This window comes from Mytilus californianus, unplaced genomic scaffold (assembly GCF_021869535.1).
Source record: "Mytilus californianus isolate M0D057914Y unplaced genomic scaffold, xbMytCali1.0.p SCAF_10, whole genome shotgun sequence".
NCBI lineage: Eukaryota > Metazoa > Mollusca > Bivalvia > Mytilida > Mytilidae > Mytilus > Mytilus californianus.
The window spans coordinates 7,834,008-7,859,023 of record NW_026262582.1 but is presented as its reverse complement, the minus strand read 5'-3'; the positions used below and the strand labels follow the sequence as shown (position 1 = coordinate 7,859,023).

The window sequence follows — 25,016 nt, the reverse complement described above, 5'->3', positions numbered from 1 at the left end:
GCAGATATCAAAGCCAAGCTATTCCTGTCACACTTATCAGAGAAAGCACGCTCCTGCCTAGACCCACTACCAACAATCTATGACAGTGAAATAATACAGTTCCGGTGCAGGGAATGGGACGAAGACACCACGCAGATTGTAGAAAAGATACCAACCTGTACTGCCTGTAAATCATCACTGTATCGTCAACGCAATACTGAACTACCTAGGCAGCCCGCCACCAGACAAAACATCGACTTACATGCAGAATGGAGAGAAACCTCAAAAGGTAATGATCAAATATTAATATAAAACTAAGAAGGTGTTGTATGATTGCCAATGAGACAACTCTACATCCAGACATAACATATAAGACATAAAGCTTTATTTAAAGTCGGTATAAGCAACATAATTACAAATATAAGCTCTGAAAGGCTTTTACAACCAAGACCAAATGACAGTTGCTTTCCATTCGTTTGATGTTTTTGAGCCCCCCCCCCCCCCCCTATTTTTTTCCATTTGATTAAGGACTTTCCAGTTAGAATTTTCCTTGGAGTTTGGTATTTTTGTTATTTTACTTTTTTGAAAACAACTATATGTTTCATTTTTCTTTTTTAAGTTCATATTGAATAAAATAGAATTTATTTTTTTACGATAAAATGCATCAAAAGTACAAAATAAAATATGAAAAATAAATAGATAAACATTGATAATGATTATTTATAGATATTGATATTCAAGATTTTGTTGCTATGATTATTTGTAATAATTATTTTCTTTTTTATATTTTCAGGACAAAACTTTGTACTTTCAGAGGATGGTGACATCAACAAAATACTGGTTTTTGGTACTTCAGACAACCTTCGACCCATTTGGATCATTTGGTCAGAAGAACAGAAAAAAATGAACGAAGAGGATCTATTATACAAAAAAAGCTCCATCTCTTCATGAATAAAAGTGCAACTGATATTTCTCTATCCAATTCACATCTTAATTAACGGTTAAAAAACTTAAAAATACTTTCAAATGATTAACATTACATTAACTAAATGTCAGTTGCACATTTTAACATGCTATGCTAAATAATACTACAGAAAATTTAATCCGGGTATAATTTTCAGTCTTATTTTTCACCTGTCATTCAACCCAAACTCTAATTGAAAAACCCTTTGTTCTTGATTACCTTTGATCTCATCTATCCAACTTTTTTTTACCTGTACTACCTATAATTTTAAAAAGTTGGATAAATGAGAATGAACCGATAATAGTTCCTGGAATTTTATACCATAATTAATAGCTCATTTACTACTTGTACCAATTACGTAAACTGGCAAGAATCTAATCAATTAATTAATAAACATCTTTAGAAACATAATTACTCAAACAACAGTATTTGTGAACCGTAAAAAAAACACATCTAAGGAACACAAAGGAGTAATGATCAGAACTTACTGACGTCTTTAATCATTTTCTGAGGGTCGACACAGGGTGCAACGAATTTGTTCTTATTTAGAAATATTATCTTGTCAACTTTTTCTGGGACGAGGCGATTTCTCAACTTTATTACGTACTTAACAGTCCTGCTGATGAAAATATTTGCTCTGACGGTACAGAGGTGGGAGAATGACTAAGATTAATTAAAAGTGTAAGCCTTGGAAAGGTGCTCTGTTCATAGCCTATACCTCTGTTCGGAGATATTTTAAATGACAATTAAACGCAAACCTTCGAAACGTATTTTACCTTTGATTAATTTTGATTAATATTTAATTTCCCAGTAGGCGCTCTCAATAAAAATATTTTCTGTTTAAGCTTGAGAAAGCAACAACATTCTAACAGGAAACTGATCAGTCGAGTATCATTTTGTTATTCGATACTCGGTACTACGGAGCAATACTCGAGTACTCGAGTACTCGTTGACATCCCTAGTAATCATACAACACTTCCTACTTATTATATTGGTATTCATACCACACCTTCGAATCATTATACTGACAATCATACCACACCTCTTAGTCATTATATTGGCAATCATACCACAACTCCTAGTCATTATATTGACAATCCTACCACAACTCCTAGTCATTATATTGACAATCCTATCACCTCTTAGTTATTATATTGGCAATCAAATCACACCTCCTAGTCATTATATTGACAATCATACCTTACCTCCTAGTCATTATATTGACAGTCATACCACACCTCCTAGATATTATATTGACAATAATACCTCACCTCCTAATCATTATATTGAAAATCATACCAAACATCCTAGTCATTATATTGACAATCATACAACACCTCCTAGTCATTATATTGACAACCATACCACAACTTCTAATCATTATATTGACAATCATACCACACCTCCTAGTCATTATATTGACAATCATACCACAGTTCTTAATCATTATATTGACAATCCTTCCACACCTTCGAATCATTTTATTGGCAATCATACCACACTTCCTAATCATTATTTTTACAATCATAACACACCTCCTAGTCATTATATTGACAATCATATCTCACCTCCTAATCATTATATTGGCAATCATACCACATCTCTTAGTCACTATATTGGGAATCATACCACACCTCCTAGTCATTATATTGACAATCATACCACACCTTCTAATCATTATATTGACATTCATACCACACCTCCTAATCATTATGTTGACAATCATACCACACCTCCTAATCATTATACTGGCAATCATACCACATCTCCTAGTCACTATATTGGGAATCATACCACACCTCCTAGTCATTATATTGACAATCCTACCACACCTCCTAATCATTATATTGACAATCATACCACACCTCCTAATCATTATGTTGGCAATCATAGCACACCTCCTAATCATTATATTGGCAATCATACCACATCTCCAAGTCACTATATTGGGAATCATACCACACCTCCTAGTCATTATATTGACAATCATACCACACCTCCTAATCATTATATTGACAATCCTACCACACCTCCTAGTCATTATATTGACAATCATATCTCACCTCCTAATCATTATATTGGCAATCATACCACATCTCCTAGTCACCATATTGGGAATCATACCACACCTCCTAGTCATTATATTGACAATCATACCACACCTCCTAATCATTATGTTGACAATCATACCACACCTCCTAATCAATATATTGGCAATCATACCACATCTCCTAGTCACTATATTGGGAATCATACCACACCTCCTAGTCATTATATTGACAATCCTACCACACCTCCTAGTTATTATATTGGCAATCAAACTACACCTCCTAGTCATTATATTGACAATCATACAACACCTCCTAGTCATTATATTGACAACCATACCACAACTTCTAATCATTATATTGACAATCATACCACACCTCCTAGTCATTATATTGACAATCATACCTCACCTCCTAATCATTATATTGACAATCCTACCACAACTTCTAATCATTATATTGACAATCATACCACACCTCCTAGTCATTATATTGACAATCCTACCACACCTCCTAGTCATTATATTGACAATCATATCTCATCTCCTAATCATAATATTGGCAATCATACCACATCTCCTAGTCACTATATTGGGAATCATACCACACCTCCTAGTCATTATATTGACAATCATACCACACCTCCTAATCATTATATTGACAATCATACCACACCTCCTAATCATTATGTTGGCAATCATACCACACCTCCTAATCATTATATTGGCAATCATACCACACCTCCTAGTCACTATATTGGGAATCATACCACATCTCCTAGCAATTATATTGACAATCATACCACACCTCCTAATCATCATTTCAGAATCATGTAAATCTCCTTTTAGCAATGCTGCTGCAAGTCTTTTCGTCTTTGCTTATGGTGATGGCTGTTTTGTTGGACTGTCTTGTCCACTTGGTGACCTCCCCATCTCTGTCTCTTTCTCGTCCTTTCTTAACTGCAACTGCAACAGGTGCGGAAACGATGCCAATAAAATTAACTTCTTGGTATATTTAGTATACCAGTATGCATTAAAGGGCGATTTTTCTAGGTCTGTTTGATTTCATGTTAAAGGTTAAAAAAATAAGTAAATCATCGTTTTTACCTGTATAAGAATGATTTTTATTTTTTGGATCGAATCAGTCATGAAATGTTTCAAACTTGTTTCACTTTCACTGTTGACATTCTTTTCCTTTTGGTAGCTGAACACGCCTAGAACATGATTAACCCATCTGCAGCTATGGGGTTAAATTGAAATTCACAAGAATACGGATTCACATGAGGTCGAATTGTTCACTTGCAAGTCAATAATACATCAGCGATGTTTTGAGCTTATTTCGACAAATTTTGGCCAAACTAACTACTTATAACGAATGATATTTTTTTCAAAATTCTGCTTTCATTTAAGAAATAAATGCTTCTTTTAGTAATTTGTTTTGGGGTGAAAAAGTGTTGACAGAAGCACATTTTGTATGAAGCGCTTAAAAATGTGTGCACAATCAACACTTTTACACCGCAATAAAATTACAAAAAGAAGCATTCATTTTTTATAATTACATCTTTAAGCTAACAAGACCATGAAAAAAAGTTTTACCAAGTTTTTCTTTAATTAACCTGAACACTTTTTTGTGGAAGCACGTGTCATCACGAATGTAACATTTCATTTTGATAGGAAGGTTGTTTTTTGAATGACCGCTATTGTTGCCAATCAAACTAGCGGATTCTCGCGAAACATACATAAAATGTAATTATTAAGACTTGAAACAAAAAGAATCGTATTTTAAATGTTTGTCTAAATCGTTGTTAATGTTTAAGTAATAGTTAAGAAGCCAAGATGAAAGTTGCATAACAGAATATAGTTGTAGACTTATCATAGATTGAAAAAAAAATGTACTAAGGGAACGACCATTTAACTTCAAGGAGGGAGGGGGTGATTTTTTCCTAAAAAATATTGTGGTCAAGCAGATGACAAAAAAAATATTCTGAATCCAGATTTTTCCCATACCTTATAGTGTTAAATTTTGAAAAAAAATAATTTGATTGACGTTAAATAGTTGATCCCTAAGTCACTTACATATTTGGAGACCATCAGATACAAAAGCTCAATGTATTTAATAACACAGACATGATAAACGTGTATGCAACAGTTCAAGTTGTATCAGATATATTACGATAGAAATACGTCTAGAGAAAAAGAGATTTTAATTACTCTGTTAACTTATACCATCAAATTGTTATATAACCTCTCAATTTTCATTCGGTATGCAGTTACGTAATAATATCAGTTAACTTATTTACAAGCCTCATAAGACGTGTGCACGGTTTCTGCCTCTGTATTTAGTTGAATAACTGTACACTGATCAACCTTTCTTGTTGATTCAGGTGTCGAAGATGATATAATATTTTAAATAACGTTTTATGAAAATGTAAAAAAAACAACAACATGAAGTATCATTTTAGTTTATTGTAGCATTCATATCTGTCACGGAATGATTGACTAAATGACTAAATTGAAGGATTACCCTGTACATCAAAGATGTTTTGGAATTCTTAGTAAGATAATTTCTCGCTTAGGTCAGTATTTTATTGTACCTTAATTATTAAAATATATTCTACATAGTTTGATATTTGCACATATGCGTAGGAACTATTTTGTTTTAAATATGTACTACTTTCAGGTATGTTCTTTTTTCACCGGACCCGATTTGGTGATTCGATTCCGCTCAAACGGCCCTAAGAAGCCGTCTTAAACTTGTAGTGAGGTGAGATTTTTGTTGTTGTTTTTTTTGCTCCGTGTTGAAGGGTTCACTGTGACTTTGATATGAATAATAGCAATAAAAACGCTGTTCTTTTGCTTTTGTGTGTTTTTTTGCTGTGCATGTACCGATTTTGTGTCATGGATGGATATCCAATTTCCTTTGTTTTCTATTAGAAATGACATGCTGAAGGAAATTCTTACTCTGCGTATATATGATATAAATGTATAGCAAAAAACAACCTCTAAATTACAGGCTCCAGACTTAGAGATAGGCACATACAGAATGAGTCTGGGTAAACCTGTTTGAGGACGCAAAACTAGGACAGTGGTGTAGCAACACAACACATTACAAGCAAACTATGAAAATCAATTGAAAAGGGCTTAGCTCATGCGATCGATACAAAGCAAAACGAACAACTGTAAACATTAATACTAAAGACAAAAAACACCAATCTTAGAGTATTTACAGTTACGGACATCTAGTTTCAAACCAATTACAACTAATAAAAAAATCATGAATCAGAAACATGTTTGTATTAGTGATAATGGACATTTGAAACAGGGGGTTTATAAAGATAATTTGCACAAACAACTAAGTTTCAAACATATAAGTGATATACAGATTTATTTAAATATAATAGTAGTGTGAAAAGGCCGATTCTACACCCCCCCCCCCCCCCCCCCCCCAATTTCAAGGGCAAAACCTGCATAGGACCCCCAACCCCGAGGCTAAGATGCAATCCGACAGCGTCCCTTCTTAGCGTATAATAAATCATGACTTTTGTGCACAATGGTTTCGTCGACACAGATGACTTTATCAGCGAAGACACCTTTTAGGAAAAGGTGCAGGACCAGAATCAGGAAGCCATCAAATGGAAAGACTTGCCCACCGAGGTGATCTATAAGATCTTGGAGGTGGCTGAAGTGGATGGTAAGTTTGGAAAAAGCAAAATCCTCACCCTGAAGGACCGTCAAGGAGAGACCAGTAGAGTATGGGCTTGCCCCACGCTTATTAAGGAGAAATATTCTTTGCAAGGAGCCTTCGTACGAAGCACTTGGTTCAAGCTCAGCAAAAAGTCCAAGCAGGAGTATCTCTCATACGATCTGGTGAGGAAGTAAACAAACAAAAAATAACCGAGGGCTAGGGGTAAGGACGCAAAATTTCCCAATCCAAAGCGGATTGGGAATTTTTTTTTTTTTGTCACTTAACACTTTGATCTGGAGGGTTCGAGAATGAGCGGGGAGCGAGGCGTAGCCGAGCGAGGCGCGATTGGAAGAACCCTCCCTACGGCGCATGCGCATTCAATTCTTCACTAATTGGGGTAGAAGGTTGACGAAGCTGATACTTCTCATCGTAGTAGTTTTTCAGGCAGACTGCAGGAGCACCGTCTTCACCTGCCATCTGGGACTTGTAGGTTTTGGCTAATCGCACGGTGTCTCGATGCTCGGTGCTAATGCCGTCGGGTAGGATGTGGCGCTTGGTATCCTTAGCAGAGAGGGCGACCTTGTTGGTCTCCTGGGTGTAGATCTGGTGGAGGTGGCTGCGGATAATATTCATGGACTTGTAGACCTCCTGCTGCGTGTCGAGGCATCTCTTGTAGTCGTCAAAGGTGATGTTGCGCTTGATGGTGGTCTTCGCGACTCCTTTGGCTCTCTTGGTGGCGGCACCGTCATCCATCTTGTAGGCCCACAGCTTCGGCCGGAGTCCCACAAAGTCGGTCATGCTCTTGCCGCCGCACTCGTCCATGAACATGCCGATGATCTTCTTATTTGCGCCGACCGGAATTCCGGAGGGGTGGTCGGCCGGATAGTTCGACGTGTCGAATTTCTCCTGGACGTGGGGAGCGATATCCTTGTAGAAATCCTCGGTTCGGATCTCGTAGGCCAAGCTGTCGGTGTCGGTGAAGAGCAGCTGGGCGTCGTCGCAATACATCTTTTGCACGAATCCGTAGTGGAAGTCATACATCAGGATCTTCGAAATATCCAGGGTGCATGCTCCCAGGTAGACGGGCTTATCGAACTTGAGCTTCGTCTTCTTTATATGGACGGCTGCCAGGTTCTCGGTGAAAACGACCCGACGATCGAAGTTGGGCTTGGCCACGAGCTTCAGCGCCTGCTTCTCGTTGGTGACCAGCCGGACATCGACCCTCTTGCTGATATTTCCCATGGTCTTGCCGAAGACCAAATTATTCATGAGCTTAAAAAAATCTTTCTCGGCGTCGGACTTGGCCACGGCTCTGAGCTCGGTGTTTTTGTCGATGTACGGCTTGAGCCATGGGGATTGCCTAAATCCAATGATGCGATGGACCTTGGCGAGTTTCATCCCCCTTCCCATATACATCTTGAGGTTTCGATAGTGGAGGATGTACTTTGTGCGCTTACCTAGGTGAGGCACCAGCTTAAGCACCTTGTCGATCTCCACATTTTCCTGCGCGAGAGGATAGTCGTTATGATCGTCGTGGAGATCTTGGGGGTATTCCAGGTCGCATTCCATCATGGCGCCATATTCGTGGTCGTCCGGATAGCTCAAGATGTCCTCGATTTCTGACGGTTCCATCCATTCGAATTCCCCCGTGGGAAGGGGTTGCGCCATGGCCCATCCGTAGAGATTGTTGGCGTCTAAGTAGGATACTTGGTCGGCTGCGACGCATCGTAGTCGGTCATGTAGGGATTGTTGGCCTTGCCATATCGATGGGAGATCATGGCCACACATCCCCTAGTCCCACCCTCGAACATCAACAGCATGTCCGGATCTGAGAGAAGCTTCAGTCGGACCCCAGTGAATTTCAGCGCCGCGTCGTAGGATAGCCCCGGGGCTGTGAAGTTTTGTGCGGGATCGAGCTCGTAGTTCACCATGCACGTATCCCTGAAATCTTCGAAGACATCCTCCAGTATTGCTACGTCGCTCTCCAGGTAGAGATTGTGATAGTCCTGCATCGTCCGACAGCTGAATTTCTCACAGACCTGCTGCGCGTGCTCGTACTCCTCATCGCTGATGTGCGTGCCATAGAGCCTGCTGAAAAATTTCTCCTTGGGCGGTAGCTGCGTTTCCTCCAGCTTGGCGGGCCCATCCATATAATCGTAGGGATATACCCCCTTCCTAAGCATCAGTTCGGAGCGGTCGCCAAAGCACTTCTGCGTCGCGTTGAATTTGTCCTTAGTAAGATTCCCTGCCAAGGCTTCGAGAGAGATGAGCATGAATCGCATGGAGTCGATGAACCTCATATCAAGGTCTCCCGCCTTCTTGGAGAAGCTGATGTACTTCTCGTCGGTGTTGGGGAAGCAGGTGATCTTCCCTTCCCCGAATCCTAATTCCTTCACGAAAAGGCGGGCGTCGTACCCACTCAGGTTGTGTAAGACGATGGGCACGTATTTGGGGAGCTGGAAGTCAAGATTGCACTGGTTTTGTGCGGCGCCGCGATACCTACCCGTGAGGTGATCGTGATCCCGTACCTTATCCTCACCCAATGCGTCACCGCAAATGTGGCAGAGTGTGCTCGCCGCAAAGCTCTCCTTATCTTCGTCCGTCATCGTCATGGGTTTGTTGTCCCGATAGATTTTGTCGATCTCCCCAACTTCCTTCTCCATGCACTCCATGAATATCTTGGCCGCATCCTCCCCACAGTAGACGACCGATTCCTTGTAGTTGCCTTGGACATACTTTAAGCGGTAGCAGAAACCCGATGGTCGATGTAGCTGGTATGCCTTCGTGTAGGCTCGCGATGGGTCGGGTTGGCAGGTATCCATCTTTCCCGTGAAGCACTCGAAATCCGCGTAGATGGTGAATGGAACCCTCATCTGACGCTTGTGATGTTGGAAGCTAATGAGGGATCCCTCTTCCGGCATCTCGATTCTGACCGCATCCTTTTTGCCGCAGTACTCCATATGATCGTCCAGGATATCCTGCCTGGAAAGGTGGCACAGGCATCTGCGGCAGAAGAAGAGCTCGTGCCCGTGCTCCGTCACTTGCAAGCTCAGGAGTCGTGAAAAGGTCTTGATCCAGTAGTAATGCTGCTTGCTATCGCTGGTTAGGAAAAGGAGATCTACGTGCTGCGCGCCGGTGTTCTTGGATATTCTTAGGGGATATATCTGGAGGTCCTCTTCCCCATCCTCACCTTTCTTCAGACCGTCGTAGTCATAGACGTTGATGTTGAGGTCTGCATTCCGCCTCTCGAATTTATCGATCGCCTTGAGGGACACTGGGAAGTCGATATCGTCAAATTTCAGCTCACCCTCCCATTTCTTGTACTGGTTCAGGCGATAAGCATGATTCCCATTCACCTCATCATGATGCAGGGCCGCCAACACTGCCCACTGGAAGCAACGATCATCCTCATTTCTCACGTTGACGATTGCCTTCTTTTTGGCAAGTGCTGATAGGGTTGGTATGTAGGAGCTGCCCCTAAGTGGCTTGAATTCGTTCAGGTGGATCTCTAGCTGCTCGATGTGGGCGAAAGTCCATCCACTACCCTCGCGCATATACCTTGACATGCTTTCCTTGATCTTCCCTACCATGACCGCAATCTCGAAGTCGAGGTCTGCTGATTCGGTGATGACTGTCTGGGCTGATCTGAAGTAAGGGATGACGTAGGTGTTCCCCCCAGTCGCGAGATTCGTTTTGACCAGCTCCACTTTCAGCACTAGCTGTACCTTCAAGCCCTTCTTTCGGGTGAGGGCATCTTCGATCGTCCTGGAGATGGTGTTGCGACTAACCTGGAAAAACGTTTCCAAATCATGCTGCTGGAGCGGGTCGATTCTGACTGTGCCAAAGACTCCTTTCAATGCATCGAGTCGGTCGACTACCTTGATCTCGTCTTCCACTGGGGCATTTTTGATATCCTTCTTCACCAGGTCGGTTAGGGCAGCTCTTCCTAGTCGGGAATATTTGGTGATTCCGCGTCTTTTGGCGATGGCCTTCAGCTCCTTCTTTGTGAAGACCTCTTCGCGGGCAAATTTCCGGTTGGTTTTCTCCTCGATGAGTTTGACCAACTTCTTCAACATCCTGCTGACCCCCCTCAGACCCTCATCCTTAGCTATTCGGCGAAGTCACTTGCTGGTCTCCCTGACCTTAATCTTACCTCCAATGGGGATGTTCTCATCATCATCATCCTGTTGGCGCGGCTGCTTGCTATGCCTCCAGCAGAGCCCATTCTTTCCCGGCTTACTCTTGCAAAATTGACCCTTCTTCCTCTTCAGGGGGTCACCGCAGGTAGAGGGTACTTCACCCTGAGCATGCTCAAAGGACTGATACACCTCTTCCATACCAAAGGTTTGACACATGCGGGTCCTATCATCCATAAGTACCATCATGTGGTTGCTGCAGTGCTGCTGAGGGGTTGGGGTTGGAGCTGAAACTGGGGTTGGGGCGCTATTCTTCAAATCTTCATGATTCTCCAAGAAAAAATTTGCGTACTGATCCATGATATTCTTACCCGATGCCATCCTTTTATTTATTTCAATTTGGGACACCCTTCCCTCTAAGGTGTCTTCGCTGATAAAGTCATCTGTGTCGACGAAACCATTGTGCACAAAAGTCATGATTTATTATACGCTAAGAAGGGACGCTGTCGGATTGCATCTTAGCCTCGGGGTTGGGGGTCCTATGCAGGTTTTGCCCTTGAAATTGGGGGGTGGTGTAGAATCGGCCTTTTCACACTACTTATAATGCATACCCAACGGCTCCTGAATAAATGGTAGAAAGGCATTCATACAAAAATCAGGAAGATTGAGAGATGTATTATGAAAATGAACATGGTTGTGTCTACGTTAAGGAGTTGTGTTGCAAATTATTATCACATTTTCCTGAGCTTCTGAAGTGACTTGGTAAAATACTTATTTATACCGTCTTTTTGTCATTTAATCCACACGTCTTAGTTCTTCAGTTCAATAATCCTGTTTTCTACAAAGAGTTGCATGATGAGCGTTGTTAGTCATGGTGTATTGTTTACGAATAGAATTCGCATAGACAATTTGCATGACCAGAAAAAAATCAAACGTTAAACAATTATATTTTTAAGATCGTTTTGCTGTCTTTTATTATACACCCATTAATAGGGCTGTATTGTTGATTGGTGAGGGTGACTCATCAAAGACACTTGATTTGTGCGAAAACAGTTTCAACTGATTTATAAATTTTTTAATTTTCATGTTGGCCTTTCGTTGGTCTTTATGGACAAATATCTTTTGAATTGATTTGTAAAGTCTGATACCGGACATCCCGTGTATATGATATATCTAAAGGGATTTAATTTCATTTTCGCACTTAAATGCCAGCAAATTTATATTTTCGGACCTTGTAGCAAATAGAATATTTAGCAAAACTCAAAGGCATGAAAATGTGTTATGATAATCGATCGGACACGTATTTAAAACAAGTTCAAGGGATGCGCATACAACCTCAACGATCCCGTGCTAGAGTTTTCCATCTCTTGTGCAAGATGTCGTTGTTGTCACAGACGAAAATTATTCGCTGTTTCCTGCTTTTAAGCATGGATCACTATAATACGTAATGATTTTCGCCATCGATCAATGCACTTTTGTGAGTATTAACAGGGACGGGTCGCGGGGGGCAAAAGGTAATGAATGCATGGATAGAGTAACAAAAAATCAAGTTGTGTGTAGGTATGCCATTATATTGCGGCTTTGATTGTCGTTTATACCTGGCATGCCGATTTTTAAGAGCGGATTAATCTAAAAGAAGATAATATGGAGACCTATTTATCTTTTACTATGAAACCATTGAATCTAAAATGTAGTTTGAACAAAATTCCGTAATAATTCAGAAAATATATAAAGGATGTAAATCCTTTTTAGTTCATACCCAACTATATCAGTCCTATTCAGGACCGATAACTCTGTCGATAAAAATTGGTGGGTATACAATGTTGAAATGTATGCAACAAGGATTTGTATAGTAAGATGTCCTTGTATGCCATTACTTATTTTTGTACACAAGTTAAAATTTCAATATCGATTTTTTTAATGCGTGGATTTTGCTTAAAACATTGAATTAAAAACAAAATAAATAGCAAAAATCATATGCAATGAAGTCTCGTTTAATTTTCTATGAAAAAAAAATCTATTAAATATATAATTTGAATTAAAGTATTTTTTTAAAACAATTATCGTGAAACATTAATATTTGGTTATTCTTTTTAAGCAAAAATCAACTTATCGAAGAATTTTTTCATAATATTCATACTATTTTAAAGTTCTTTATGATGTATATATTCTTCGGTAGTGTACAATGGAAAGAGAAAATATGTATTTGTATATTTCAGAAAATATATGTATATCACTAAAACTAAACTCTGGAAATACATGTGTACACAGGATGTTAATGTCACCTGATGGCTTTTGGTTTGACACGATTCCTTTACATTACCTGACAATTTCTTGCTATGTAACATTTTAACCTAAATCAGAGTTCACCTGTTCGTATATTTGTCAAGGGACATTAACTTTAAAAGGTACAGAGCATTTATCTATTGTTGGGCGTATTTTTTTCTCTCGAGACGAAAACATTTTTTTTTTCTAAAAAGAATATATATATTTACTGAATAAAGATAAATTATACAAAAAAGGGAAAAACCTTAAAATAGTGAAAAATAATTTTTTTATAAATTTCCGTGTTAACTTTTTTTTTCACTTAACACTTGAAATAATATATTTTTTATTAAGAAATTTGTTAATCAAACATATCAAAATAACAACAAACAAAATAACGGAAACAGCACAAATTCTGCATGAAAAATACACAATGATTAAAAATACATGCGACACTTCTAAACACATCCGCCATTTTGAAAAATCTCGAAAAAAATACCTTTTAAAACAATGTGGGACGTAATTTGTTGTCGATTTAAACTGTTTTAAGAAAAATACTTCGCCAGATATATGTTTTAATATTCTCAATCGAGTTTCGAAGTATTACTTTTATTTACGGAATTTGTGAATTTGATGTACAAGTAGACATGGGGTCGCTAGATTTACCATTGAGTCAACTGGGAAATGACGAGAAAAAGTACGATTTTTACGAATCTCCAGGGACGTAATTTAATTAAAAATTATACTTTCAGAACCAACTTTGTTAGGTAGAATTATGTTCGAACACCAAGGATATAGTTGCAAAAATTAAAAAAACGGGTCAGATTAATGAGAAAAATTGAACTTCATTGAAGCACCTATGCAATTTATATGGAACAAAGTTATACAAAATGGCGGCTCGCTACGTCACCAAAGTCAAGTGATGTCTTACTTAGTTGGATATGTGGTCGACAAAGTATCTTGAGTCCGACCAAATTTTCATCACAGATGAAATCAAACTTTATATAAGACATCTTTTAATATCACGATGTCCAAATGTCCCCTTGTTAGAGAAATAATATACTGACATTAAATTCACATTATTTTCTAATTTTGAACAGCTGACTTATAAAGGAAAACTGACATGTAAACTCCTTACGTAATACATATTTTTCCATTTAAATTATAGTTTTATCGGGAGATACAATTTCGTGTTTTCATTGTATTTATATAAAAAAAAGATAGATGTGGTATCTATTTATTATGTATAGTTTTCCGACTAAATGATAAACATTGACTGTGGCAGTCACACAATATTTTCTTTAAATACACACAAATGTAGTTTTAGTTCTCGAATTCGAATTTTTTTAAGGGGCATTCGCTGTCAAATATATGTTCACCGATTTGACTCAAATTCTCATATTTGATTTATAACACACTAAAACGTATATATTAATTACAAAATGTCTAAAATAAAGAATTAACAATGCATACAGTTTTCTGTCTAATGCACAACTGAATACCCATAAGAAGATATTAAAGATATTATTACTAAATGATCTGTGCTATCATTTGCATACAATTCTTTTAAGTTTTCAGGTTTTCAAAAAAATGTTGACCGTCTGAACCATTATTCGGGGTGTACAAATTAATTATATTGTACACAGCAGTGTTAGTTTTAATTTCACCAATTTGTATTCTACCGTTATTATCAACGTTACTGTAGACTGTTCTTTGTTTTATCTTTAATATTGTTTTGTGTTCATGGACTTATGACTGCCCATTTCTTTATTTCTATATATTTCACTAAATTTTTAGAGAACATACACAGTTGATTATTACTTCAGCTTTACATTAATAAAATCAGAACTTAATCAGAATTTAACTATTGGAGACATCACGTGACTATGATGACGTTGTTGGCCTCTAAATGGACACAGATATTGTCTTGAAGGGAGATGCGCGTCAATCAAGAAAGTGTATTTTCGAATACATTTACATCTTTTTTCGCTCCAAGTGCTGCTATGTATGGGCTTCATTCATAGATGTTTAATATTTTTAACAGTCTAATTCATACAGGTCCTATTTCATATTTGAAAATGCTTCTACAAATCCTTCAATTGCTTTCCATATGAAGTCAACTATAGCAGCTACTGTTAATATTTTAGTGAATACATTGACGCAGCAGCAAGGCAGCAGCGATGTTCTTTATAGAAACATATAATTGGTTATCAAAATTTACATTAAAGACAATGCGAACAACTATTATTAAAATCGATATTGGTATAATTCTTCTATGTTTCAATCATTTTTAGAGGGAAAAATGGGATTGTGAAGAAAGCGTTTGTCAAAGCCATTTTAATAAATACATCGATATCATATTTCTTTACAGAACTGTTGCAATGAGCTTAGAAAAGAGACCTAAACAGCTGGGCGAGGTAAACAAAGGTTTCGTGCTATAACGAAAGTGGTATTAATTTGTACATGTTTTCTATTTCATTTCAATGTATGACTATTTTAAAATAAGTCAATAAATATATAAAAATATGCTTCTATCTTGAAAACTTAAAGCGATATGGTATTTCAAATCAACAAAAATGAATGAATATATTCGTTTGATGTGTTTGAGCTTTTTATTTTGCCATTTGATTAAACTTTCCGTTTTGAATTATCCTCGGAGTTCGTATTTTTGTTATTTTACTTTTGACCTTCAGTCCTTTGCTGATAAGTGTCGTCGGTTTGCTGTCGGCTGATGTATTTCACGCATCACCAATAATTGATAGTCTTATAAAGTATTCCACTAATACGTGTTCACTCCGGGTTTTAAATTATATATATTTCTATTGAGTGGACTTGGTATGTAAAGTTTCTTGTTAAAATAAATTTTTAGATGCGCTAAAAATCATTTATCAATATTAGTGAAAATAAAAAAGTACGAGTAAGCTCTCAGTCCCACCAAAAACCAGGGGTCCTTTAGAACGGTTAAAGGTTTAATGATATTTGTCATTTAAGCCATGCTCTGAAAATTATATATGAAATTAAAACAAAAATGTCATAACATCTGCCAATGTTACGGTTTTCCATCTCGTGGTCTATTACCTCACTGTTAGATTATTAAGTGTTTTTTTCTAATGTTATATAGGAGCTGCTGCAAGCTGCCTGGAATGGAGATAGACGGAAATTAGAAAGGTGCTTAGACGGAGGAGCAAATATGAACTATCAAGATTTTGTGAGTTCTGTGAATACTAAAGTACATTGACTAATCACTTTACCCTAAACATTTTTGAAGCACATGGACGAATACCGTTAGAATTGTAAAACTTGTTTGATACTCACTTTAAAAGTAATATTCAGCAGTATTGTACCTATGCTAAAAACTTGTAAATCCAAGGTGAACTTAGTTTACCGATGTTCAAATGTCTTAAAACGATTTAGAAGAGACAAATCCAGATAACACACAAAAACTAAGGAAGTCGCATACTAGTAAACTCCTACAGAAGCGAGAGCAGGTACGTCGACGTAGTAACCGTCTCGTCATATGCAGACATTAGAGATGTTTGTGATGTTTATTTTATGTATAAAAGGAATGGCTATTTTACCAATGAGTAGTTCGTAAATGAAAAGTTTTAGAAATTTGATCAATTACCATCAGTGTTACATATGAGTCTGCTAGATATCAAAATTTATATTTTTGAATTTTGTGTCAGCAAATATACAACAATTTATTTGACAGATACAATGTGTTATTGTCTAAACTCACTGGCGACATGTTATAAATGTCCTTGATCTCAATGTAACATAAAAGTAGTCTAGACCCAGTTTTTCTTCTTTCTGTTAGATATAATCCTAGTTGAAATATGAACCAGGGTTTAATCTTCAACCAAAAATTACGTAACCAAGGTTTAAGATTACAGGGTAATCAAATCTTGATTTGAAAATGTCTTATAGATTCATTATGAACGTAAACCTAGATACAAAAAAAAGTGGAAGGACTGTAAAAGTAACAATCGTATTTGATTATTGTAATTGTAGTAGAAAGCGAAGGATATGTTGTATCAAACTTGTTGTGACATTTCAATATAAAAAAGAAGATGCGGTATGATTGCCAAGATACTAAGACACAAAACATGTTTGCAAAATCTTAAATCGGCTTGAATAATATACTACCATGACTACGTTGTTTCACTGTTTGTGAGGATATACGTTGCTTTTGCTCATTGAGAATTAAGTTTTCAGTGCTATGTTTTTTTCTTCTTTTTAGAATGGTGAGACTGCACTTCACTATGCAGTATTGAACAGGAACACAGATATCGTCCAGTTGCTAATTGACAGTGGTATTAATCTCAATGTTCAGAACAAAGTAAGGAGTAGATAAAGCAAAGTGAAAAGATCAGTCACGTTTGAATGTAAAACTGAAGCAACAAATAAAAAAAAAAGATAGTTTTACTTTATCGTCGGTCCGTCGTCGTCGAAGATCAAAGAGCTTCTCTTTTTCAACTACTGGATCAATTTCAACCAAACATAGAGGAACTGTCTTTGAGTATATAGTTTAAATTTCGTGTTTTTATATTCTGATATATAAGAACGTAGTGCCTATTATTTTGAACATTAGAATAGTTAGAGAAATCTAAAGACACACTAACATGCTTAAAATACTTAAAAAATTTCTCTTTTCCCGAAATTAAATCCTTAAGGAGTTGTTGCCCTTTAATCTGGAAAACTTAATTTAAGTATTTTAGAGAAAATCTGACAGGGTGACCATGATCATGTTATAAAGATTTGCCTACCTTTTATTTTTATAAAAATAATATTGTTGCTTTGTCTCAATGCCAGCTAAGCAGTACAGGTTCTTGGCTGCCTCATGTTTTGTAAAAGGTTAGTGGGATTTTAAACAGAAGGGAGCTGTTAATTGTTAATTTGGATATAAATAGTAAATAATGTTTATAAAACATTTTACTTCTTCGTGTCTGTTTTTGATTTATAATAGAAAACAATCGGTCATGCATTATGCAATAAAGATGCTTGCTTTGCTTTTGTCATGGCATGAACTCAACAGAGATCGGTACAAGATGAAAACAGGTAAACCAAAGAAGTTATATCAATAATTTGTGCAAATGTAGATAATGATATTAAATTTACTTAATCCATATATTATTGGTAATAATATTTTGGTCAAATTGAACCTAAAACGATATCAAAATAATCAAGCTCAAAACTAATGGTTTTAATCATCTCTGTTCATGTTAATATTTAGTAAACATGTAAATTTTGTTCGATAATATTATCCATTCTGTAAATAAACAACTCCCTTATGACTTTATTCCCTAAATATAGTAACACACTGATATTTTGTACACTGTCAATTAAATTTGCACAATAAGGAGATCAATTATGCAAAAATAAGTTTTATCTAATTCTTAAATGTGATGGTTATTTCAATGTACAGGGACGCTGCAGGATTAACGTTGTCGGTGTTCTGAATCTGCAACGTTATTTTCACTTTGCGATGTTAAATGTACGGCTGTAAATAAATTAAAGTATTATTTCTTTTTAAAAAAATAACGTTTGAAAATTTCTTGATTTTGGAACATTTTTGTTTTTATCACGAGCAACAACTTGAACAGGTTATATATATCTCTCTCTTAAAGTGAAGCGAATTCAAGGTATCGATCCAGTTTTTGTATTTTCAAAATTATTTTCTTTCGACTTGCATTTTTCTCGAGTGACCTTTATCGAGTACGCTAAAAACGCTCAAAACTAAAACAGTTTAAAGTCTAGTTATCACAGTATATACTTACGGACTTTAAAAACGCAACACTCATTTTTGGTGATTTGTGTTATCAAATCATGGTTGATCCTCATATAACTATTATTCATGCTAACCATGCTACTTTCTGGTTAGAGAAAAATCATTACCTGACTTCCCTGAGCTTATTGATCAACCGAATTATTAAAGTCGCACGAGTTTCTTAAAGCGAAATTTGAAACTGATAAATGCTTTTTTTTCTTCGTAAAACTATTCTTCCAATCCATACCCACATTTAGATCAGTAAAAAATTGTTGCATCTCTAAATTGCAGAGACGGAGAAATGAAAATCTAAATTAGGCCATTCAAATATTGCAGGCAGAAATACGAGAACGTGCTGTTGCTAGAACATTTCACGTCAGAAATTCATCTTACTGCCCTTAGAACAAAGGTACAGGCAGATGGGATATGTTGTAGATCACCCATGACGAGAGCAATATGTAGTGACAACGCCTCGTCAATACAATCTGATGACGCAACGTCATTTGCGAGACATTTTTACGGCCGAAACGTCAAATGCTAATCAAGTCGTCGAATTCCATGGAGGACATATTCACGCCATAAATGTTTGCCATATACTGAAATGACAAAAAAGAATCGACTGCAGAAAAACATTTTAAGCCCTAAAGTTTAAACCGCATAATTGCCCAAAATACTGTAATGGATGGGACAGGGTTCAAATCAGAAGGTATAAAAGAGAGCTCAAAACATGCCCAACAGAATTAATTGACCTTTCTGTCAATCATTTAGGCGTTTGTTACAGGAAGTCATAGCCTTCAACGGTGACACATCCATTGGTAAGGTGAAAACCAGAGTTTCAGTGCATGCCACATGATTTGAACATTAAACATGACGTAATAAATTCAACTTTCGAACTGCAAACTTTTTTAAACAATGAAGTAATGAATGGAATTATTGTTAATACATTTATTTTACAAAAATTTCATATTTGAAAATGAGAATTTAAAAGAATAATTTAGTGTTGCGTTTTTAAAGTTCGTCAGTATACTAAACAGTATTGTACCTTTGTTCATTAAAGTGACTAAGAAAGGTAAATGTATCTTCATTAGAGATTTTTGTTATGAAAATAATCCGGAGATAGAAATTAAAACATTGATATGAAACAAAATGTCTGAACTATGTTTGAAATAATTCGCTTTCGCTCGGGATAAAATGATCGAATATAAATGCCCACCCCATGGTTAAATGAAAACAAATCTACGGCTGCCGTGAATTATTTCGATTCTAAAAGGACAAATACTGTAATTTGTCAACCCTGAAAGTCCTATACACACCGGTAGCAAGTTATTTCGTACCTTGACCATTTCGTACCTCTGCCATTTCGTACCTAAAATTACCTTTTTGTACACAGCATTTACCATTTCGTACCCACGAAAGAAACCATTTTGTACCCTATGGGCCAGATGCATCTACCATTTCGTACCTCATAGACTAGATACATGTTTACTATTTCGTCTCATATATTTGTAAAAGTTATCATTTTTTTAAGATATGAAACATTTTGAGATGATTTTAATTTTTTTTTAAATAACATAAATAAAATGCATCCAGCCGTAAAATTGTTATAAAGACCGATATTTGGTTTTATTAAGCAGCACTTGGAAACGTTAATAGTTTTTTTTTTTTTTGTTTGCAGGATTTATCCTTAATTTATTTTTCAAATCTTAGAATATGAGGTTAATTAACCAACAAATGAATTATTATCTGCAACTGTTTTTATAGTTATAACCAGTTGTTTTTGTCAGGAAATGCAGTGAAAAGGGACACAAGCTGATATTCACCCAAGAACGAAGCCATGAATAAAAATGTTTGCATAAGAATTTGCACCTTTTGTGACCAACCAAAGAACTTGCTATGGCTTTTTCAATTTGAGAAATTCCAAATTCATTTATATCTTATTTTTCGTGTGTATTGCATATTTTCTAAAAGTATTATTTTTAAAAAAATCCATGCATATGATATAAACATTTAGGTTCAACTACACTTTACGATAATCAATTGAATATATATCTCAATATTTAGGCACACGTTAAATTTCAAATGGCACGTGTATTCAATAAACATTTTTAATCCAATTAAAAAGAATGTTACCTTTTTAAAACAATACGCCAGTACGGCGCGTGTCTTTATACAAGTGTATACAAAAGTAAGAAAATCAGTGTTATCGGCAGAAAAGCGCCAGCTAATATTTGAAATAAATATCTTAAATACAAAGTTTTACGGATGTCACCAAATTTCGTTTATTGACTATTCCTATTTGTATAATATCTCATAGGTGCTTTAATTTCAAATTTTAGACATTTCTCATGACCTCTACCGCCTTACAGTAAAAAGGTCAATGAGACTGTTCTAACGAAGAAATAAAACACACAGAGATCCTCCACGATGTACGAAATGGTATAATACGAACCGTCGATGAGGTACGAAATGGTATACATACAAATCTTCCATGAGGTACGAAATAGGATATATACAAATATTATCTGAGGTACGAAATGGTATACATATAAATCTTCCATAAGGTACGAAATGGCGCACATCACTCATCAGTGAGACAGTTTTTACCATGAAATGAAACATTAATAAATCTTCCATGAGGTACGAAATGGTATACATACAAATCTTCCATGATGTACGAAATTATATACATATAAATATTCCATGATGAACGAACTGGTATACATATAAATATTCCATGAGGTTTTACCCCCATATAATAATATTACAATGTAATGATATTATACTGTTCGACAATTTAAAAAGAAATATCACATTTTGCATATACAAATGTTTTTTCTTTTACTTAATTCTATTACATTCTGAGGCTTACAGGAAGCCTGAAAATCTTCACATTTGACGCCGTAAGAGTATGTAACATGAAATAATGTCCCCAATGAAATATTTTCCGTTGGACAAAATTTCGTATGGAATATTGTCCGTGGACATTATACTGTTCAGGACAATATTTAATTATGAAATAGTGTCCTTGTCCATAAATGGTGTAATCTCTTCTGGACAATATTTTACTATAAAATACTGTAAATGACAATTTTTCACTGTGAAATTCTATCCATGACAATATTTCAATATAAAATACTGTAAATGACAATATTTCACTATAAAATACTGTCCATGACAATATTTCACGGTGAAATACTGTCCATGTTAATATATCAGTATTTTATAGTGATATATTTCACTGTGAAATACTGTCCATGGCAATATTCACTATAAAATACTGTCCATGACAATATTTCACTATTAAATACAGTCTATGACAATATTTCACTTTAAAATACTGTCCATGACAATACTTCACTGTGAAATTCTGTCCATGACAATATTTGACTGTGAAATACCCTCCAGGAAAATATTTCTTTTTCTAATTATGTTTTCCCTGAGAAATCCTCTGCCAAGACATTGTGTGCGTTTCTGAATTTATTTTGTATATTTTTATGAAAGTATGTGTATAACCATTAATCTCTGCGTACATTAGTTATGCATATCTATCAAATAAACGTTTATGACCTCAATTTTCAGAGAAAAAAATCCAGGACAATCAACCTATGAAATGTGGCATGAATACACGTGATATATGTATCCTTGGATAACCTCCCCTTAAAACGACAACTTTGCATTTATAAATTATGTTTATTAATGAAATATTGTCTGTACAAGGAACAAAAAATGCATCGAAATTTGTCCTTTCCTGGACATTATTTCATAGATGGTGACAAAATTTCATAAAACGAAGTCATTAATATATATTGTTTTTCTTTGGTTACGATATTTTACTTTACACATACATATGACTTCAACTTTTTAAGTTGCCAAAAAAGATAACCTCATTTCGCAGAATTTTCGTTTTATTGAATTTTGCACAAAAATAATAACCGAAATGGACTTATTTGTTTATATTGCATTAGAATACTACAGAGATAACCGTATTGCATTTAAAGCTTGTGGATTTAATTGTCGCAAATTGAGTTTACTTGTCGTATATCGCGGATCAGCCAATGTTGTGTATTAATGCTTTTTCGCTTTAAGAAGATATTCTGTGATTATACTGGTTGACGATATATAGGTCGTAATATAAGAATTCTCAATATCGAGGTTGCATTTTTACTTTCTAAAACCATGAAAAATAACAATTTGGATGACAAAGCAATTTTCGTTATTGTGTAGCAAAGATGTCTTGCTGATTACTTTGTCTTTATTACATCAACTTTTACATTTACTTATATAACTTTCTTATTGAAATCCAATATAGGCTACCATTGTTACTTGTTTTGTCTTTGGTGACATTGTTGCTTTACTTATCATTACAGATAATGTTATAATTGTAATGCATATCTCTGTCCAGGTTGGAGGGACTGCACTTCACTCTGCTGCATTGAACAAGAAAACAGAAATCGTACATTTGCTTATTGACAGTGGTAGTAATCTGAATTTGCAGAACAATGTAAGTGACATAATTAGAGAAGAAGGGACACTTATTTATTTTGTTTACTAAAACAGGCCTTCGACAGAGCGAAATCAAAATGGATAGATTTGTGTTTCGAAGCAATATGGGCGAAAGTTTAGTGGGTGAATTAACATGTTTTTCAAGAATGCAAAACACAATATCTACAGAAACGGGTTTACTTCCATGGTTGTGCGTTTACATGTGTAACTTGCTTAATCCATCAAGATTGCTAAATCGTTAGTTGGAACTTTGCTAATTTCGACGAAACTTACAAGTGGGTTAACTCGAGGTAAAAAAACTTTGGACTGGTTGCACACGATGCAAAACCGTCTTATTGTGTAAAATGACGAAAGTCGTGCGGGCGGGCGGAAAAACGGGTATTCAATTTTTTTTAAAAACCTTCCAGAGTTTAAACATAAATTCTTTCAACTTTTGCACAATGTCTGTATACACATAGAACATGTAGATTTCTTTTGGACATTTTTTGCTTGTCTATCAATACATTTTTTTAACATAAACTTTAGGTCAAATAGTCATTTCCGTTACACCATTTTCATGTAAAACGAACTCTTTTTTTTTTGCCGGTTTAACCCAAAAAAATGAAAATCATCGGAAAACGTATCCTATATATATTCCAGAAAAGTTTCAAAACATTTCGCCTTGTAACTGCAGAGGAGATCTGAAATTCTTTTAGACATTTGACTATCCTTTTATACAGTCCAAAAAGTCACTATAATTGTAACATATCTTTTGTTGCACGCATATTCCTTTTTTATTTATTTATAACATCATGTTTTAGATAAAGCTAGTTTATCTCAAATTGTAATTTTCATTATAAGGGTGTAAAAGTAACACATTTCACTTATTCTTACAAAGTGTGTAGGCGTCATCAACTAAACGCTAAATCACGAGCCGAATGAAAAAAATGCAAAAACAAATTGCAAATATGTGAGTGATGGGTATATGTGGAACATGCTATAAGCCGATTACACATTTAAACTTTCTCATTATCAGATATATATTTTATAGTCAAACTACTTAACTACTTTTATATATCTTATATATCAAAAATTGCATACTTTTATTTACTTTATTCAAAAATCCAACACCTTGCAAACCCACCCCTGGCCCAAATGTATCATTTCCTTCCTATAATCACAAGCAATATTAACATAAAATGATTAACATGTTCTACGTTACACTGAGAGGTTCTACATGTGTTATTCAACCAAGACAAAGACTTGTGTAGGATACCTGTTAAAAATCTGATAGACATATGCTTAAATTATTTGTAAAACATTACCGGTTTAGCTAGATAATCGATGTTTTGACACAGTTCCCACATTTAAAGTATAATTAAGCAACCTCAGCGTCGAGTATTTACCTTTTTTTACACGTCTATTAGAAACAAAGAAACACGTTTCAAATATATTTAGTATTTCTTTGAAAGTTCTATTGTTCCAAACCGCGATACACCATTGGGCCATTAGCTTCACAAAAAGAGTTGATTAAATGGTAGATAGCATTTCTGTCAAGAAAAAAAGAAACATTATTTTGCATCTATTTGTAACGTTCGGAGGACGTGTTTTTCAACAAACAATCGGCAATCTCATGGGAACAAATTGTGCTCCTCTTCTTGCCGACTTTTTCATTGATATGTTGCTGACTT

General features: G+C 35.7%; 1 protein-coding gene across 3 annotated transcripts in view; it reads left to right on the top strand.

Moving 5' to 3' along the window:
- Positions 1 to 5,305: 5,305 nt before the first annotated feature.
- The window catches only part of LOC127717546 (putative ankyrin repeat protein RF_0381), a 59,635-nt gene continuing 39,924 nt past the window's right edge, over positions 5,306 to 25,016 (top strand). For 2 of the 3 annotated variants that reach the window (XM_052223230.1, XM_052223232.1), the window contains exons 1-5: positions 5,306 to 5,566; positions 15,448 to 15,493; positions 16,198 to 16,284; positions 17,317 to 17,415; positions 23,246 to 23,344. In XM_052223230.1, coding sequence (XP_052079190.1) covers positions 15,458 to 15,493; positions 16,198 to 16,284; positions 17,317 to 17,415; positions 23,246 to 23,344 — 321 coding nt within the window. In that variant the 5' untranslated portion in view covers positions 5,306 to 5,566; positions 15,448 to 15,457. Of the gene's footprint in view, positions 5,567 to 5,693; positions 5,755 to 15,447; positions 15,494 to 16,197; positions 16,285 to 17,316; positions 17,416 to 23,245; positions 23,345 to 25,016 lie in introns of those variants that run through there. The other variant, XM_052223231.1, reaches the window with a different exon arrangement.